At 40.4% G+C, this 19,655-nt stretch overlaps 1 protein-coding gene across 1 annotated transcript in view; it reads left to right on the top strand.

Moving 5' to 3' along the window:
- The window catches only part of PARVA (parvin alpha), a 71,439-nt gene that overhangs the window by 30,106 nt on the left and 21,678 nt on the right, over positions 1–19,655 (top strand). The window contains exons 2-5 of the mRNA XM_054827487.1: positions 13,666–13,755; positions 13,855–13,925; positions 14,564–14,666; positions 16,571–16,711. Of these exons, the coding sequence (XP_054683462.1) occupies positions 13,666–13,755; positions 13,855–13,925; positions 14,564–14,666; positions 16,571–16,711 (405 nt within the window). The remainder of the gene's footprint in view (positions 1–13,665; positions 13,756–13,854; positions 13,926–14,563; positions 14,667–16,570; positions 16,712–19,655) is intronic.

The following is a 19,655-nucleotide window of genomic DNA, read 5'->3' as shown; positions in this document are numbered from 1 at the left end:
ATCAAACATGCAGGTAACTTTAGAATCCTGCATCTGTATTGTTTCTAGAGAGGCAAAACAAAATTACAAATGACAGTAATTGACATTACATGCTTTAATTAAATTTCCTCCTCTGTGAACCAAAACCTTTTAACCAAGTATTGCAGTGCTATTTCTATATTTATTTGTTACATGGGTTAATGTGCTATGTGGCAGATACGGTATTTATCCATTTTCACAAATTAAGCTATCAGTGTCATGTTGCCTTTGAATTGTTTCCTGTATTAATGGCCAAAACCGCTTGAAAAAGAGTTTAGTCCTCCCTGGCTATACTTTTGTTTTTACAAAGCTGAAAATTGCGGGGTTGAAAGTGAACCCTTAGGAACAGTTTGGGGAAGTCTAGGCCCAAAGCATCTTACAAATGTGCTGTTTTTCACTGCAGTGATCTCTGCTAAGGGAAGGAGGACATGCACAGGCTTTTTGAATGATGGTTGTGTTGTTGTTGTTAGATTACAGGAATTAGAAATTAAGTCCCACTTGAATTTATGTTTGTGGCAGGTGAAAATGGAATACAGAGAGTATGATTAGAAATTATTCTACTCAGTCCCCAAGCTATGCACTTCAGACCTGCTATTGTCAACTCCTTGCCACGTTACACCCTTTAAGAAAGCAGCTCTGCTGTAGCTAATTTACAGCTTTCTTATTCTACTGTAACTACATCTATTAAAACAGATTACCTGGACATGATTTTTTTGGCTACTACTGTAGGTACAAAAACTCATCATAAAAAAACCCCTTTCATTTACTATTTTTGTAAAATAGCTATTTTTGTGCATGCAGAAAAGTGCCACCTTATAAATAGGTTGAATTGATGATACAGGTTGCTGTGGCTTCAGACTTTGTGAATTTTCTCAACATATAATCATCTTCAGCATCCTCCATGATGTTTCAAGTGGAGTGTGGTTTTCCTTTAGCTGTACCTACCTCCCAAATGGGATTGCCATAATAAAGTATCTGGGACACTTACGGTTCTATTCAGAAATTAAGAAAAGGAAAGCTTGGTAAAGAACTGCCAGCTCAGTATTGTCCTGTAATTGAATGCTGTTATTCAGCAGTTCAGCAATCCAGTTTCCCAGTGCCAGAAAGCAATGGGACTCCAGGAGTCAGAATGAGGAGCCCCATTACTACTTGTGAGTACAGCATGAAATAGGACTGTTGGCAGGGAAAAGCTGCTTTTAGGAGTGACCCAGTAACTGCAGACTGATGTGTATCAGAGACTCCTTAGAACTGGCGAAGAATGTGTTTTCAGAACAGTGATGAGAGCTCCGTGTCTTTTTCTGCAAGGAATCACATCTGATATGAAACCTAGGGGAGGAATGTTGTGTATCACAGCTGAATAACCCTAAACAGTAAATACCTCTCAGTTCTCTGTGCTTGCCTTTTGGCACTGGTATTTTAAATTAAGTTCAATTGGAAACTAGAAAGGTAACCACTTTCCACGACTTAGAAATGAGCCAGGGATGTGTCACTTCCCTCATCTTGCTCCAAGTTAAAACAGACACTTAAACGTTTTACAGCTTCTGAAAAGTTCTAGTCTGTAGAAAACTTCGTAGCAATTTGATTTTTAGACCAAGTAATTGCTTTATATTATCTTTTCATTACTGTCCCTCTTTGGAAGGACCCATAGCCCATAAAATGAGTTCATTTCTTACCAGTAGTTTATTATTCTTTTGATGGCTCATACCTCTCCTTTCCTCTGCTTTTTAGCTTTTTATATGCTTTTGCCTGTTTTAGAGCTTAATCCTCCTTCCATGTGAGTTTTGCTAATTATTTCAGTAGGGAAGTATGTGAGCAGGACATGAATTTGATAATATCACACGTCCATTTCAATTCTGGCAACAGGATTCAAGGATTCTGTAGCTCTTGTTGACCAGCCTTTGTTTAAAAAAAAAAAAGAAAAAAAAAGAAAAAAAAGGAAATTTAACTTCCAATATTGCTGTGTCTGTACCTAGACCTTTCCTGTGCTTTGAGGGGAATTGTGACACTATTTGGTTGTAAGGGGAAAACGTACAAGTTACCTACTGCAGAAACAGGCTGCAACTGGTAAAAACATGTGCTTTACGCTTGCTGTTTGAGCATTTTGTTCAGTATTATATGGCTGATATGAAAAGCACACAGTCAAAACTGCATCCCAGCATTCAGAATGCAATTTACCAAGCTGCAAAAAGCAGATTTAGTTTATTTTGCAGATGGTCTATGAGTCTCATGTGGCATCATATTAAATTATATAGGCAGTCAGTCACTTGTTCTGAAGCGATGCTCTGAGCTGAGAGTTGTGATGTGCTTGGACCACTCTGTTGGAAAACAGGCTCTAAAGCTAATACAGCTTCTCTGAAGAGCAGCAGCAAAGGGGCCTGCAAAGCAAGGGGCTTCAAACACTTAAAGACTGCAGTTCTCCCTGCGATGCACTATGAGGGTGGCCCAGCGACCCTACGATGGGCTGTGGAGCATTTTGCCCTAAAGGTAGGAGACTAGTTTGACTCATTCAGTTATTTTTCATCTTAATTTCTGTGATACTTTAGGAGTATTGTTTTCTGACCTTATATTTTTGCAATGGTAGTTATTTTTGTTTTGTAATATTTTGAAGGTAAGAATGGGAGTTTATTTTCTTCTTGCCCTTGTCAGACTTGGTTTTTCCTGTGTGAAAGAGGAAGAAAATACAGTAGTTTGTTAATTTTGAATGTTATTCCATGAAAATATTTCTGCAATATGAGTAAGATAGAATTAACTCTTTCATTGTAGTGGTATTTCATATTAGTATGTGTTTCTATTAACTTCAGTTTGGTACAAATTCAGTCCTTAAGTAGTACTGGATCTAGTGTGAAAATAGTGATTTTTATCAGCTGAATTTCCACTCAGGGAGAATTGTCATTTGTAGTCAAAAGCATGCTTGAGGTAGCAATTTTTAAAATGGGCTATGTATCATGCAGTAGGTAAGTTTTAATATTCGTGCTTATTAAAATGAAAATTTTGTCTTACTAAACACTTTCTAATAGGAATATTAACATAAACTCATTTATGACATCAACAGCTGAAGGCTTCAGATTATTTCTGGGAAACTCTGAATATGTTAGTGCTATGAAGTAAAACCCATTTAAGGTTATTTACTTGGATGTTTGAATTGCAGTTTTTGGTGTGTTCACCTGCGAAGTAGGAAATACAGTCACAGCTACTATTGGTATGAATGTTTTGTGCACTGAAATTGATACATTGGTAATGACAAGAACCCCTGAAATGCATTTAACAGGTAGGAGTTTGCACAGAGGTGTTTCCCTTGTCTGACAGTGCTTGACAGGTGGTACCAAGTGCTGCTCCCAACTTAGAGCTTGTTTGAGACCTCTTGGAAAAGATGGTTGCAATGTATGTGCAGTTCAGAGCTGTGGGTTTACCCTTGGAGTGCTGGTGCTTACCCTGCTTGAAACCTGTTTCCTGATAAGAAACATGTGAACACCATAATCAGATGAACAGTTTAGTAAGGTAATTTTTTTGAGACAGGGCATTGGAGCAGCTGTTTGAGTTTTATAAGGAAATGAGCAAGATCAGGAATGCAGAGGAGGGTACCAGGCAGTGCCCTTGAAAGACAAGGCACAGGGCTGGATGAAAATCATTGCTACTGGTTATGTGAAAAGAAGGGTGTTCTCTTTGCTATGATACAGGTTTGGGAAACAAGAGGTATGGGTATTTCTGTCCATTCTATGTCAGGCTACGTGTAACATTATGGACAGGTTTTTAAGGCTGTATTTTTAAGTGCCTAACTTCCGTTGTACAAGTGCAATTTGTGTCTCCAGAAAGGAAACATGTAAACGTATCCCTTAATCTAGAAGTGTGTGACTTTCTATGCTGCAGAATGGGGATAATGCTATTTTTTTCTGTGGTGGGATGTTAAAGTAATTAATTTTGATTAAGGGATTTGAGAACTTAGACTGGAAAGTGTTGATTTATTTCCTGTGCAAATTGAGAACTAGCTCTGCTTTCCTAAGGCAAACATAGTTTCCAGTTTGTGCTACCAAAGTCCTCTCTTGCATCATCATCTTACACTTTTGTGTAAATGTGTTTTAGGAGAATACCACAGCCATACTATTGATCACACCACGCTGTGATTTATGCCAGCTGACCAAAGTCCTCCCTCTAGTCAGAGATTGCCACAGCCCTAATATATTCCTCTCCGTCCCTGAAATGACACTTCATGCTGTACAGCTGGGTAAGAACAGGAGGGCTTTTACACATCAGATGTTCATCTTGATGATGCACACTCATATGAAATAAGGATGGGGAAACATGTTTACCTTGTCTATAGTCCTTTCTATAACAGTCCAAGCCTAAAGTTTTTCTGCTGTTAAACACCCTAACCTCCACATTGGTCAAGAGAACCCCAAAGGATAGTTTGTTCTTCAGTATACTAGAAGATATATTTCTGCCATTCTAAGGTTTCATTTTTCTGCCCTTCACCAAATCCAGCCCATTTTCTTTAAGAATGTAGCTGGGTTTCTGTTCACTCAGCCAAAGCCACAGCCTAGTTTTTCCATGTCGAAGGCCTGTCTTTGGATCCCAATTCCCAAATTAAATCCTGATTCTGTCCTTGACAAGAAACTTCAGTTCCCTAGGACACGCTGCAGAGACTTAGAAACAATCTCTGTGTTAGGCACAAATATTAAACATAACGAGAAATTGAAAATCTTTAAAATGGAGTGGAAAAAAAAAATAGATGTTGCAGGTCAAGTCTCATTTGTTGTGCTGAAACTGAGAACTACAGTTAGATGCTCAGGATTGATGCAGAAGGTACCAAAGCATGGACTACAAGCTACCAGTTACGCAAATAAGTAATACATCTGCATTTTTGTATCTATTATTATTATTTTAATTTCTCTGGGCCACTCTTAACCCATCTTACTTGTGTTTGCTACTTGTCCAGCCTTGGTGTCATCTTCAAACTTTATCTTGGTTGACTTTGATACCAAAGATCTTGGAGCATGAGCAGCTCTCAGAGAGGTATTAAGGTGGTTTTAGTTGTTTTTTTTTTTTTCCTTCTGGGATGTAGAAATACTTGGCCACTTAGTAAAAATCTTTTGATCCTTTGTCACAAAGTCATTCCTTGAAGATGACCAGATGTTTATATTAAAATACAAGTAGCTCTAGGAACTACAGTATGAAAATAGTGGCCATGTGTGATACATAAACCAATTCACAGTCCTTGAAAAGGAACTATAACTTTCCAGTAAATGTAGTAATTTTTCTAATTCTTCCAAGAAGAAGAAGTCATCTAGATTGTTCAGATGCAATGGATCTGACACTTAATTTTTTTCTCTTATATATATAAGGCTTATATACACAAGAAGAAAAGAGCAAGAAATTCAGGAAATCCTCAGCTTGCTACTAGTGTGCCCTCACATTCCTAAGAGCTATTTTTGGGTTTTCCCTTAGGAATAGCTAGAACTTGTTGAGCTGGGAAAGACTTCTTGGAACAGATCTTTGGTTTTGTCTTTTCTGCTTGAGCGCCTCTTGTTGATGTTGGAATAGCTACTATTAGCTGGTTGGTGATTCAGAGAATGAGGCAAGTCAGTCCTATAAAATCAGCTTCTCCACTCCACGGTATTTGGAAAAAAACTGTTGCAGCAAGCTGGTGAGAATGTAGGATGAACCATTGCCTCCCCTTGGTTAGGACTACACCAATAGGTCTGTCTAACTTTATTCTGGATGTTGCTACCTGCAGATTACTCGAGACATACAGATAACTCAAGACATACCGAAATATTGGTGAGGAGGATACAAATGCTCTCCCTTCTGTCTCCATATAGCCCCAAACACCCCATGTAGTTCTGAGATATCTCAATACATATCTCAATAAATCAGAATTCTTAGCTGTAAAAGTATTTGTTTCAATAAAAAATTTTGTATTTAGGGATACCATGTGCAGGTCAGCTAACAACCTGCAGGTATCTTTTGCACAAAGACCCTACCAATGTATCTGAGAGTGTTTGACGAGTTTTCAGACTGGGATCAGGTTCAGCACAGCTCATTTTGATACAGACTTGGAATATTCACAGCATTTCTCATATGCATGATTTGCTCTTTCATGGGGGAAAAAAAGCAGTGTCATTTGAACTCCTGTCTGCATTTGTTCCCAACGCTGTCTTGTTTTTTTCAGTGATATTTTAAACACTCTTATAGGGTGGCAGGCTTTTCAAAACATCTGCAAGTACTGCTTATGTATTTTAAAAGATGTGTTGAAGGAATGAATGGAATGACTGGCATCTGTATTAGCTTGACACTGCACCACTTGTTACCTCTTAGAAACTACAGGAAAATTCTGAGAAAGAACCTTCATCGCAAATTAAATGTGAAAGCATGTAAGGCTTAATGAAGCTGCTTGTGACATGGCGAAGAAAATCACGTGTACTCTTTAAAAGGATTGAGTTTGCTCCCTGTTTTGGTGGTGTTTTTTACCTACTCCAGACTAGAGATCTATCAATCTATGGAGGGTTTTTTCCCCTCCTAATTGCAAAAAAGAAAGGAACAGCAAACTAGTCACTGAGATACTTCGGAGAAGCTTTGGACTTTCAAGAAAGTTCAAGGCAATACGCATTTAATTTCTATTGCATATATGAAAATTAAATTATAGCATTTCTCCCATTCTTTTTTGTGAACAGCATTTCTCCCGTTCTTTTGTGTGTATGCCATGTTTGGTTTAATGGAGAAATGAGAAAAGAAAATAGAATCTTTTTTGGAAACTGGGTACTAATGCAGTAACATTAAAGGCAGGCACATTGTTGTCAGCCAGTTTGCATATTTATTTGCTTTTACAAATGGTTGGCTTGGAGTCAGCAGTTAATGGAATGAGAATGATGTTCCTGTACAGATCATTTCCTGAGAAACATTTTCAATTACAAACATATCTCTGCTTTTCTTTCCTCATTTGTTATGTCTTGGAGAATAAATGGGGAGTAGCATTTACAACTTAAGGTTTATGTTCTGAAGACAATTTTAACAATGATCCCCACATAAAAAGGCCCCTTTGTAGTTGCAGACATATGTTTATGATGTTTTGTGCTGTGAATATCAAATTTCTGGTGGACGCTGTGTCACACTCTGCAAACTTGTAAACATCTATAAATCCATTGGATCATTTTAGTACCATGTGTAATGCAGATTTATTGTCTTTTGTGTGGATTTCTTTTGTTTCGGAGTTAAAGCTGAGCTGCCAAAATCCATATTGGATGAATTATGTATTCAAGAAAATTAGTACCATTTTAGATTAATATTTTCTTTTCCCTTTGTGGACTTATAAGATGTACACACACAAGCATTAGAAAACATTTTGGATGGATGGCCCAGAAAGCAATTGCATAAGTTTGCTTGACTAAATAGTATCATTCTGTAAAAGCTTAAACTAGGACTTTTTGAAAATGCTTTTGCTGTTTTTTCTCTCATTCTCTGACCATCTTAGGTAATTTAGATCTCTTCTCACATTTGGCACTACAAATTCAGAATTACTCCACTGGAATTATATCAGGGTATAAAACTGGAGTGTGTGAGGGGGAATAGGAATCACACTGAGACAGTGAGCGGATATAACTCAGCACAAATCCACTGAAATCTGTGTGGATACAGTCATTTACACTCAAGTCTGCATTGCAGACTATCGAGTCAGTAGAAGAAGTAAAGCTGCTCTTGTGCACAAGTGGTTATGAAAGCAAGCCGTCAAGGTCATGAGCATTTATCAGAAATTTGCACCCAGTAAAGAGAATATGAAATCAAAAACAATTTATCTAAATTTGGCTGAACTATAATTGAGTGGATATCTCTGTACAAGAGCAGGAAAGACATTGAAAATCAGGAGTTTTTTTAAACTGGCTGTAATTTCTGGCTACATATGTAAACATATGTGGCATATGCATGCATGTTTGAATGTGGGTGTATATACAAATATCCAGTGTTACTCTGGCAATGTGATGTCTGCAGCTAGCCTTCCAAGTTGTGCTTGTTCCAGGAAAAAGTAGCTTAAGATAGAGACACGGCACATAAAGCTACTGTCTACCATAGTAGTTTATAATATCAGGTAGTTTGTCCTTTGACTTTTTATAGAAATCTTAAGCTCCTGGAGTCATGTGAATGTCAACAAATCTCAGCTTCCACAAAACCAAAACAAAGTATTTCTAACCTTAAAAATGGCAGAGAAGACCTTGAATTGAAAACCCTTACGTTCAAGGCAGGCAGGCAGTTAAAGAACTGCAGAAGTGTGGATGTATATATTTATGTAGGTATATGTGCGTATATTTAAATCTCTGATTTTGAAAGATTGAGGTTAGAAGCATTGTGTCACTATGCTCCTTCAACATTAAAGTTCGGTTCTAGTTAATCACGAACTTTCAGAAATGATCCGTTAGTGTTGTAGGACTTGAGTAGTTTTAGTTTTGTAAGTACAGAATCAATTACATGGAAAGACATGACTGTAGCAGTCAGAGGAGAGACCATTTAACACTACATCTTGCTGTATTTAATTTATGATTCTTTGAATAGATACGCTAAAATACGTCTAAACCACAGAGAGTGCATTGGGTGATGTGGCATTTCTGAGCTCAGTTAAATAATAAGATGTGTTTTATTCAAATCAGAATAACATTAAACCCTGAATACTAAACGGGGCAGCAAAAAGCCTTCAGCACACAAAATAAACAAGTAAAAAACCCAAATGAAACTGTCTAATAAATACAATGTGGAGCAACAGGCTGCATGTACTAGAGGAATTAAGCCAATTTAAACCGTATGGGCAGTACTCCACTTTCAGATCTGCTCGGCGTCCAGTGGTTTCAATGGCAGTTGGATGCATGCATCAAAGGGCAAAGTCTGGCTCAGAGCACCCGTGTGGATTTGATAGCATAGGTTTATGACCTTGTAATCGTAGAGCATCTAAAACAGTAAGAACTCTATCCAGCTTAAAATAGCTGCTGTAGTTACTGTTGATACAAGCTTGTGGGCTCCCCAGTTCTGGGGCCAAATTTGGTGCTGGCATGATAGGAGGAAGTCTGTTGACAGCTGATAGCAGTGGAGTTGCACTTGATTACATCACAACAAATTTGGCATGTGGAGCTGAATCAGAAGTCTGAGCAGAAGCGTCCATCCCTTATCCAGAGTTAAAACTGGAACTCTCACATTGCCAATCCACAGAGATTTGTCTGGGCCATGTGTAACTTGCTTTTAAGGGTCTTGCTTTAAAAGCGCATTCAACCCCCAGTTCCACTCAGTGTGGTGACTGTAAAAAAAAAAAAAAACCACGAAGGACTGGATTTCCCTCTGACGTCCAAAAGGATAAAGTCCCTAATCATGCCAATATAAGCATGATGAGAACAAGCCCCATGGTAGCCAACGTACTGGGCTATGTCTGGGCCACAGCAGAGGGTGAGAACAGAAAATTGCTCTAAACTCCAATTGCTGGGGTTGTCCAGTGGCCAAGCATGCCCAATGTCAGGCAGACAAGTCTGTGGATATCATCCTTCAGAGGAACTGCCACAGGTCCCAGCAGACTAGTCTGGTCCCTGGCAACTGGTGTGGTATAGGTGAAGTGCTGCAGCTATGTCCCCTCCTCCCTTCCTGCATCTTTACACTGTAAGACTCCTCATGGAGTTCTTACTGATACTCCAAGTCATTCCTCAAAGTATTTCAAGAAATTAGATGATTTTATTTTTATTTCAGCTGCTGCAAAAATTGTCCCAAACCTGTGTGCTTTGTTTTTATTAAAATACTAAATTGCCAAAGTAATTTTCATGAAAATTAATTAAAAGAAATTAATGAAAAGCAGCTGAAAAATGGTTTCCTCTGCTGAAACTGTGGTATGCAAACCTCAGTCACATTTTTGTCGTTCCTCTATAAACACCTAAGTGTAGAATAGTGGTTTGTCATGGAACTTTTTTGATGGAAATTCTTAGAAAGTGAGGCTAAACTACATAATACATTTTCTCTCCCTTTGCATACCACTTGATATAATGCATGTGTTCTTACCTGCTGCTTTTAATAGTATTATCTGTAGCTAAATCTTTTCTCTTCAGTACTGGGAAAGAAATTAAAAAGATGCTATCAGGCTTAGAGTTTCTCCGTCATGTTTTTCTGCTTATAGGGGACAGGAGGGCAGGAGCAGTCTTTTATTACGGGACTAGTACCAGCCTTGGGTTTTGCACTGCAGAATGCAGTGGCTGAGGAGAAGCTGTCCTCTCGGGCAAACTGGATCCATCTGGGATCTTTGGATCATCCGGAGCAGTGTTGGTTAGGCTCTGCAGGTATGAGAAATGTGTACAGTTCGGGTGAGCTGCCTGGGGGAACAAGACCACCGCTTGTGTGTGTATACCTGCATACATCAAAGCAGAACTTATCCCTTGCTAATAAATGCAATGCATTTTAGAACAGATCAATGTATTAGTTTCTAATGTATATTTATTTTATTTGTATTTGATGTTACCTTTCCATGCAAAGATATGGTGGATTTTTGTTTGTTTTCTCTTATTTTCAGAAACTCTGATAACATGAAGGGACCTCAAAGATCATCTAGTTCCAACCCCCCTGCCATGGGCAGGGACACCCTCCACTAGACCATGTTGCCCGAAGCCTCATCCAACCTGGTCTTAAACACTTCCAGGGAGGGGGCCTCCACAACCTCTCTGGGCAACCTGTTCCAGTGCCTCACCACTCTAACAGTAAAGAATTTCTTTCTAACATCTAATCTAAATCGACCCTCCTTCAGCTGAAACCCATTACCCCTTGTCCTGTCACTACACTCCCTGATAAACAGTCCCTCACCATCTTTCCTGTAGGTCCCCTTCAGGTACTGGAAGGCCGCAATTAGATCTCCCCAAAGCCACCTTTTCTCCAGGCTGAACAATCCCAACTCTCTCAGCCTGTCCTCATAGGAGAGGTGCTCCATCCCTCTGATCAGCTTTGTGGCCCTCCTCTGGACTCGCTCCAACCCTAACCATTCTATGATTCTATGATGAAGGCCATGTTATTAAAAGTAGAATGTAATAGTTGTGCATATTGGAGGACATATATAGGGAGGTTCAGTGGGCCTGGTAAAGAATGCCTTACAAAACATTCAGCCTTGAAAGGTTGACTCAGTCTCCCTGGAGAAGTGTCAGCAAGCTCTGCCAGTGGGTCACTCCCTGGAGAGGGGAGCCAAAAGCTTTCCCCACTGTCCTTCACTAGGAAAATGAGCTGACTGCTTCCACCAGTGTGTCTTGCCCAAGCAGAGCATCCAGCTCTGCTCAGTGCAGAGTGGAAAGCTCAGTGGAGCCAGTTGGCTTGAACAGATTTTATTTACTATGCTCCCTCTTGGGATTGATGTGAAAAAAATGTTTTCTGCCTAGGAATCTTTGTGTGGAAGTCCTCCATGAACTAAACATTTCAGAACGGAAAGACCTCCACATGGAAGTTTTCTATCCACTGACATTTTTATGCCCATAACCATTTTGAACCAAAATGGGAAAAAAAGAAAAAAAAAAATCAGAGAGGTTAATAAAACCAACAATAATTTTCTCTAAGGAGTGCTAGCAGTTCAAAAAATTGCCATTAAGTGTAAACAGTTCCTGAGATTGTACATGCTAGACCAAATTCATCCTTGCTATAACTCCGCAGAACTCAGTGAAGTTACATGAGGGATTAATTTGGTCCATTGCTCTCAGCCATCAGTTTTAGAGGATATACAACAATCCAGGGAACTATTATTGTCAACATTATTTTATGACTCTTTAGAGCTGCTCAGTATTTGTATTTTACAGATACACAAGCAGGGTGAGTGTATGGAGTGAAGTTAGTGTTTCATTATTGAAGGCAGAGGATTTTTCAAAGTTATTTTTGTACAATTAAAAGTAGTAAGAATTCTGACAGCCATTATTGCTATGAACCTTACACAGATGCCTGAATACAGCTACACAGACTTGAAATGTGCACAGGCATTTCATCTGGCAAAGCACAAAACATTTCACAAAGTGTAGAAAACATTTGAAAAGTATTAAGTACTGTTATCACACCAACTGACTAATTATCACAGTGTTCATGTGAAACTTAGCTGTACTTATTGCATACTGGAAGTTAAGGCAGAGAGGTATAACTGTTTTTCAAAAGCTAACTTATGAGGCAGTCACGGGGCCAGGAACAAAACACAAGATCTCTACTGTCATGTTCTACTTTTCTGTTTTATCCAAACCTAAATTGTTTCTGTAATTTTCAAAATAAACTGAGGAGAGCTTCAGGTAGTAAATCTGAAATGTTCGATGGTGAATCTGCATCTGCACGTAAATCATATATTCTAGTTCATGTCAGAAGGTGTATACAGCTACCTGAATCTTTAGGACACATGTACGATGGTTGAATTAAGTTATTTAAGTTTAAACTCTGACTGCAACAGTTGTGCTAACCACCAGTTCTATTAAAGGTCTGTACACTGGAAAGTGAGTGGTTGAAAACAACATTATTTGTCATTCATAAGACAGCGAGCCTCTTTCCTGGTGTGGTAATTCAGGTTTGCGCTGATTTTTTGGTCACAACGTGGATACAAACTGGTCTGATCACCAAAGTGGGTACCCTCCCTGCACAGTGCTATGTGTTTTTCCATAGCAGTAGGATTAGTATATTGGCTTGTTTGTATTTATTCTCTTCTGTTCTGATGGTATGTTTGGGCAGTGAAGGAAGGGTTTTGTCTTTGCAACCTGTTAAAATTTGGATCACCCAGAGGAATGAAGTTGCTCTGACCTGTACCAGGTACAGAACCTGTACAGTACAGAGCTAGCAGCAGGTCTACTTTTACACTTCTCTGGATCTCTCTGTTCCTATGTTCTCAGAGCATGTATTACAAGAACATTGATTTTTGCAGCATTAGGGGGATTTGGCTGAGTAAGAACTTGTCCATATTTCCTGACAACTGTGGGCATCTCCAAACGATGGGATCTTGGATTACTTCCCCATTCCCGTGTCCACATTCTTTCTCAACTGATATGTGGAATCCACACTAAGGAATCCACGCTTTTGAGGGTTCATCTTCTTATATCTGTGTTCTGCTACCATGGTTTCTGCTGAAGAAAGGCCAAGAACACAGGCCAGAAGCATCCCACAGTCTGCTGTAGCTGGTCTCTGACCTGAGCAACCAAGGGAGCTGTGTGCTGCAACTGCACCTTCAGTCCTAAATAGTTTATCAGTCTGGCAGCTCCTGTGTGGATACATAGCCAGACCCAGCTCTTCTCAAGTAGCTAAACTCGAAGCATCTCCAGAGCAAGGGTGACATAGCTGAAAGCAATAAGCATTTCCCTCACCTAAAATGATTCATTAGTGTTAAAATGTCAGGACCGTTAAAATGCAAGGGAGCCTTTTAAAATTTGAGGACAACGGGCCTTATCCTGGAAAAGATTTGAGGAAATTGCATTGATTCCAGTACAGAAAACCGTACTAATACAAGTAAAGGTTTGTTGGCTGGCCCTCCCATTTTTGTTAGCTGTATTTTATTGCTGTAATTACACCTAGTGGCTTATCTAATAGAGTCATGTTCTTATAAAGAAATTACGACAATTAATGCTACTTTTAGCAAGGGTGAAATAGTAAGTAAAATTGAACTGAAATTTGACCACGCTCTTCTTTTTTATTTTCTAGTATCCGAATTACAGGAAGAAGGAATAAATGCCATTAATTTACCTCTCAGTCCAATTCCATTCGAACTAGACCCTGAGGATACTATGCTAGGTAATTTACAACGATTTTACATCTCAACATAAAAGCTTGATGTAAAATAAAGTGTCATGCCTGTAACAGTTTCTAATATCTTTCTTTTAAACCTTCCAGAGGAAAATGAAGTCAGAACAATGGTTGATCCAAATTCAAGAAATGACCCAAAATTACAAGAACTAATGAAGGTAATGAAAAGCATGTAAACACTTTCAGGAAAGTGAAGCTATTTTTAATGCTTTCCCTGGCTCTTTCATTTGAACGTGTCAAAGTACTGTTTAGATACTAATTAAATGAAACCACGTGGTGCGTACATCCCAGTGAAATGGGCAGGTCATTTGTTGTGGTATCTTTCTCGAGATATGACACAGAGAGACTTAAGAATTTGGATTAAAATCCTGAGTCCAGATTCTTCGGCCCATCTCACCACCAGTCTAAGATCATACCGACTTACCTCATAGTCTTTCTGATTCTTGGGGTTAGAACTTTAGCAGGAAGATTCATTAGAATCAACTTCAACACCTTTTGCTTCATAATAAAATGTTGAAATAGTACTGAAAGCAAAGGACAAATTTCACTCCAGAAGGCACTACATCAGTCTGGTATTTGTCTAGACCTTGTGGTGCATTGACACAGCCACCTTAGAAGAGTCCTTCCTAAGTCCTTCCTATTTTCTTCTGATGGCATTTCAGACTGATTGTATTTTGAGCCATTGCAGCTTTGGTATTCTTCCTGCTAAATATTTTTATCGTTGTACAAGATGACATGTGTTTTAAATTGCAAATGAATAGTGTATAATACTGCCAAATTTGTGTTTCCTATATAGGTATTAATTGACTGGATTAATGATGTGTTGGTAGGAGAGAGGATTATTGTGAAAGACTTGGCTGAAGACCTGTATGATGGACAAGTATTGCAGAAATTATTTGGTAAGAAAAAATATATGCACATGCCGTTGGGGCACTTTGTCAGTAAGTGGATCACTTGTTCCTACTTAGGAGCCTTGGTATCATCTTACATTTATGCTACTAAGTGATATAAAAATAGCATTGTATTATGAGACCCTTGAGCAATAGGCTGTATGCACAATCCTTATAGCTACAGTGCAATGTGTGGTGCTCTGTAGTTGATGAGAACAGCATAAAGCCTACCTGGGGTGCTAGAGAGGGAGGGTTCTTGTCTTGGCAACAGTATTCACTCCAATTAAATTTATTATCTGCATATGTGCTGTACAAACTTAACCGTGTTACAAGTGGAAAGTAAGCTTGAAGGCAAGGGTATTTTCAGTACAACGGTGGATGTTTTTAATCTCTGCTGATTCCATACTATAGTTTATTCACATCGCGAAGTTCCTCTGGAAAGTTGGAATTTCTTTCTGATTTGATGTCTGGCTTTTAATGTTACTGAGGTAATGGTACCCAGTGGACTGCAAACTGAGCTTCAGCTGAGAAACAGATAGAGAAAAGAAACTGCTAATGCAGAGCTGGCATGTGCTTTTTTAACTCTTGGCTTGGAAGCCATTTTCTTAGTTATTACAGCTCATAAAGTCTCCAGTAAATTTCTTTTCAGTATCTTAAATGAATCTTGAAACTTCATGTGAGCACTTCTAATAAAGACTACACAGACTATTCCCTTCTATGAATGGTTAAGCTATTGAATATATTGTGATGGACTGGATATGCTCCAGACTGAGCAATTTGATTCTCATGGGCAGACCTCCAGTGACTTCACTCAAAACCCAAAAAATGCATATCAGATACAGTCTGATTCTAAATATGAATATAGCGATCCAGTACTTACTGATTTCAGTGGAATCTTTTCCTTTACCCTTAATTCCTTGTGGATCAGGTCTGTGCTAACTACAGACTTTGGTCTTGATGTGAGGCTATGTCCAGACTGATTTCTGTGGAGATACAAGAAACCCATGGAGATAGCAGTCTCTTAGGCAGGATTCATAGGCACACTCTCTTTGGGAAGATACTCAGTTGGGTATGATGAGAACAAGGTCAGCTCTTCCAAGCTTAATAAGATACTCTTTCTTAGAAGTAAATTGATAGGCAACCAAGCATTGTTTCTGGTGTTGTTATCAGGGAGTTTTTACTGCTAGATTTTCTTTGCTTACTATTTAATGGTAAACACTAAGCTGTGTATGTATATACCTAGCAATCTGTACTAATTATTAACAAACCAATTCATAAAGTATTTTAAAATCTACTGCAAATTTTGAGTGCAGAAAAGGGCTGTGGTTTTACGGAAACATATTGCCGAAGGTTTTACTTGGTTTCATGCCTCCAGAAATACTTGTTCACATTTCTTGGGTGCATCCTCCGCCTCTGTGAATACGGTGTCAGTTCACTTTTATCGCAAATGGGCCAAGTAAAATTTTCAAATCTCTTGAGTCTGAGGGAGAAGCTGGGAGGCTGAGACTGATGAAACAAATCATCTTAAAGTTGGTATCTGTTTCCTAGGTTTGATGCCTGCTGTACAAGCCACTTGCGTATAGAACACCCTTTATCCAGTAGCAATAGAAGTAATGGGCCTTACATCAGAGTCTGGTGTTCCCTAAAGGGAGTTGTAGCAAATATTTGTTAGCCAGTAGCGTGGCTTTCATTAATACTTTGCTTTCCCCTTGGCAATGGGTAAAGGAAAAACGTGAACTGTGTCTTTAGGAGTTCAGAAGTATGGGGGAAAGTGGCTCTGGAAGGAAAGCAGACAATTTTAAAACTAGGAAGTCTAATATCTCTTGAATGTACATCTGGGTGCACAGAATGTCTGTGTTCTTCGTGGAGTTGACAATGGTTTTCTTCTCTTTTTTCATCTATTATCACTTCAGAGAAACTTGAAAGTGAGAAGCTGAATGTTGCTGAAGTTACTCAGTCTGAAATTGCTCAGAAACAGAAGCTACAGACAGTGCTTGAAAAGATCAACGAAACCCTTAAACTCCCTCCAAGAAACATTAAATGGAACGTTGACTGTAAGTTGTGTGTTTTCTATGCTGTTCTCATTTGTTGATAGCCGAGAGTTTATAGCTGCTATTTGGAATTCTAAAATATCCAATGATAAGGGAAGGCTGAAACTTGGTATTTATGGTAGGAGTTCCTCTGCAGGGCGCTTCCAGATGTGGTACACTCTACGCTCTTTACTGGTGCTCAGCCTCCAATTTAAATAAACTGTCTTTTCAGAGTTTGTCAAAGTATAGTATTGCTGCTCTTAAGTCCATATGCATACCAGCTTAAGTTTTCTGTTACTAAATTGGTTTGTTGGAATGGTCAAGTACCTCCATAAATGTAGTAGACAGTCAGAAGGAGAGTTAGGTCCTAGAACTCTTTATTTGTGTAAAATTTTGCAACGTAAATGTGAATAATATTTCTGATCATTTAAGGCTAAGTCTGAACTACTGATTTTGATTACAAAACTTTCCTCAAGATTAGGATTACAGCCTTCCTATTCTAGTGTATTAAAAATGAACATAGTAAGATCTAAAGGAAATGCCCTCACTGACCCAGCACAAGACATTTTAGTACATAGAGAATCATAGAATCATAGAATGGTTTGGGTTGGAAGGCACCTCAAAGATCATCTAGTTCCAACCCCCCCTGCCATGGGCAGGGACACCCTCCACTAGACCACGTTGCCCAAAGCCTCATCCAGCCTGGTCTTGAACACTTCCAGGGAGGGGGCCTCCACAACCTCTCTGGGCAACCTGTTCCAGTGCCTCACCACTCTAACAGTAAAGAATTTCTTTCTAACATCTAATCTAAATCGACCCTCCTTCAGCTGAAACCCATTACCCCTTGTCCTGTCACTACACTCGCTCATAAACAGTCCCTCACCATCTTTCCTGTAGGTCCCCTTCAGGTACTGGAAGGCCGCAATTAGATCTCCCCGAAGCCGCCTTTTCTCCAAGCTGAACAATCCCAACTCTCTCAGCCTGTCCTCATAGGAGAGGTGCTCCAGCCCTCCCTCTGATCAGCTTCGTGGCCCTCCTCTGGACCCTCTCCAACAGCTCCATGTCTCTGTTGTGCTGGGGCCCCCAGAGCTGGATGCAGTACTCCAGGTGGGGTCTCACAAGGGTGGAGTAGAGGGGCAGGATCACCTCCCTCGACCTGCTGGTCACACCTCTTTTGATGCAGCCCAGGACACAGTTGGCTTTCTGGGCTGCAAGCGCACACTGCCAGCTCTTGTTGAGCTTCTCATCAATCAATACCCCCAAGTCCCTCTCCTCAGGGCTGCTTTCAATCCATTCCTTGCCCAGCCTATAGTCATGCTTGGGATTGCGCTTACCCACATGGAGGACCTTCCACTTGGCCTTGTTGAACTTCACGTGGTTCACACAGGTCCACCTCTCCAGCCTGTCAAGGTCCCTCTGGATGGCATCCCTTCCCTCCAGCGTGTCGACCACACCACACAGTGTCATTGGCAAACTTGCTGAGGGTGCACTCGATCCCGCTGTCCATGTCACCGACAAAGATGTTGAACAGTGCCAGTCCCAGTACCGAACCCTGAGGAACACCACTCGTCACCGTTCTCCACTTGGACATTGAGCCGTCGACCACAACTCTTTGAGTGCGACCGTCCAGCCAATTCCTTATCCACCACGTGGTCCATCCATCAAATCCATGTCTCTCCAATTGAGAGACAAGGATGTCGTGTGGGACAGTGTCAAATGCCTTGCACAAGTCCAGGTAGATGATGTCAGTTGCCCTTCCCTTATCCACGGACGCTGTAACCCCATCATAGAAGGCCACCAAGTTTGTCAGGCACGATTTGCCCTTAGTGAAGCCGTGTTGGCTGTCACCAATCGCCTCCTTATTTTCCATGTGCCTGAGCGTAGTCTCCAGGAGGGTCTGCTCCATAATCTTGCCAGGCACGGAGGTGAGACTGACCGGCCTGTAGTTCCCTGGGTCTTCCTTTTTACCCTTCTTAAAAATGGGGGTTATGTTTCCCCTCTTCCAGTCAGCGGGAACTTTGCCAGACTGCCAGGACTTCTCAAATATGATGGCGAGTGGCCTGGCCACTTCATCCGCCAGTTCCCTCGAGACCCGTGGATGCATCTCATCAGGTCCCATGGACTTGTGCACCTTCAGGTTCCTTAGATATTCTCAAACCTGATCTTCTCCTACAGTGGGCAGTTTTGCATTCTCCCAGTCGCTGCCTTTGCCTTCTGTGGCCTGGGCAGTGTGGCTCAAGGATTTGCCAGTGAAGACTGAGGGACAGAAGTCGTTGAGTACCTCAGCCTTCTCCATATCCTGGGTAACCAGGTCACCCGTTTCATTCTGGAGGGGACCCACATTTTCCCTCGTCCTCCTCTTATCACTAACATACCTATAGAAGCTTTTCTTGTTGTCCTTGACATCCCTGGCCAGACTAATTTCTATGAGGGCTTTGGCTTTCCTAACCTGTTCCCTGGCTGCTCGGCCAGTTTCTCTGTATTCTTCCCAGGCTACCTGCCCTTGCTTCCACCCTCTGTAGGCTTTCTTTTTTTGTTTGACTTTGCCCAGGAGCTCCTTGTTCATCCACGGGGGCCTCTTGGTGGTTTTGCTTGACTTCCTCTTTGTTGGGATGCATCGCTCCTGAGCTTGGAGGAGTTGACCCTTGAATATTAGCCAGCTGTCTTGGGCCCCTCTTCCTTCCAGGGCTTTGTCCCATGGTACTCTACCAAGCAGATCCCTGAAGAGGCCGAAGTCTGCTCTGCTGAAGTCCAGGGTAGTGAGCTTGCAGAAAGCAGGGTATCAGCAACATTAGAAAATTAGGCCTCTCAATCTGTTTTAAGTTTAGTATCCACAACTATTTCACGCTGGTGAATACCTTGACCAGTGTATAGCAGTTTCCCTGTCTCCTATACCTATCTTGAGTTGAGCTGTTTTGTATCCCTTTCCATTCACAACAACTTAGTGAGAGGGAGAGTAGTATTTCGA

Source organism: Grus americana, chromosome 5 (genome assembly GCF_028858705.1).
Source record: "Grus americana isolate bGruAme1 chromosome 5, bGruAme1.mat, whole genome shotgun sequence".
Classification (NCBI taxonomy): Eukaryota; Metazoa; Chordata; class Aves; order Gruiformes; family Gruidae; genus Grus; species Grus americana.
The sequence above is the reverse complement of the archived record's forward strand: the minus strand, read 5'-3'. Positions and strand labels throughout refer to the sequence as shown.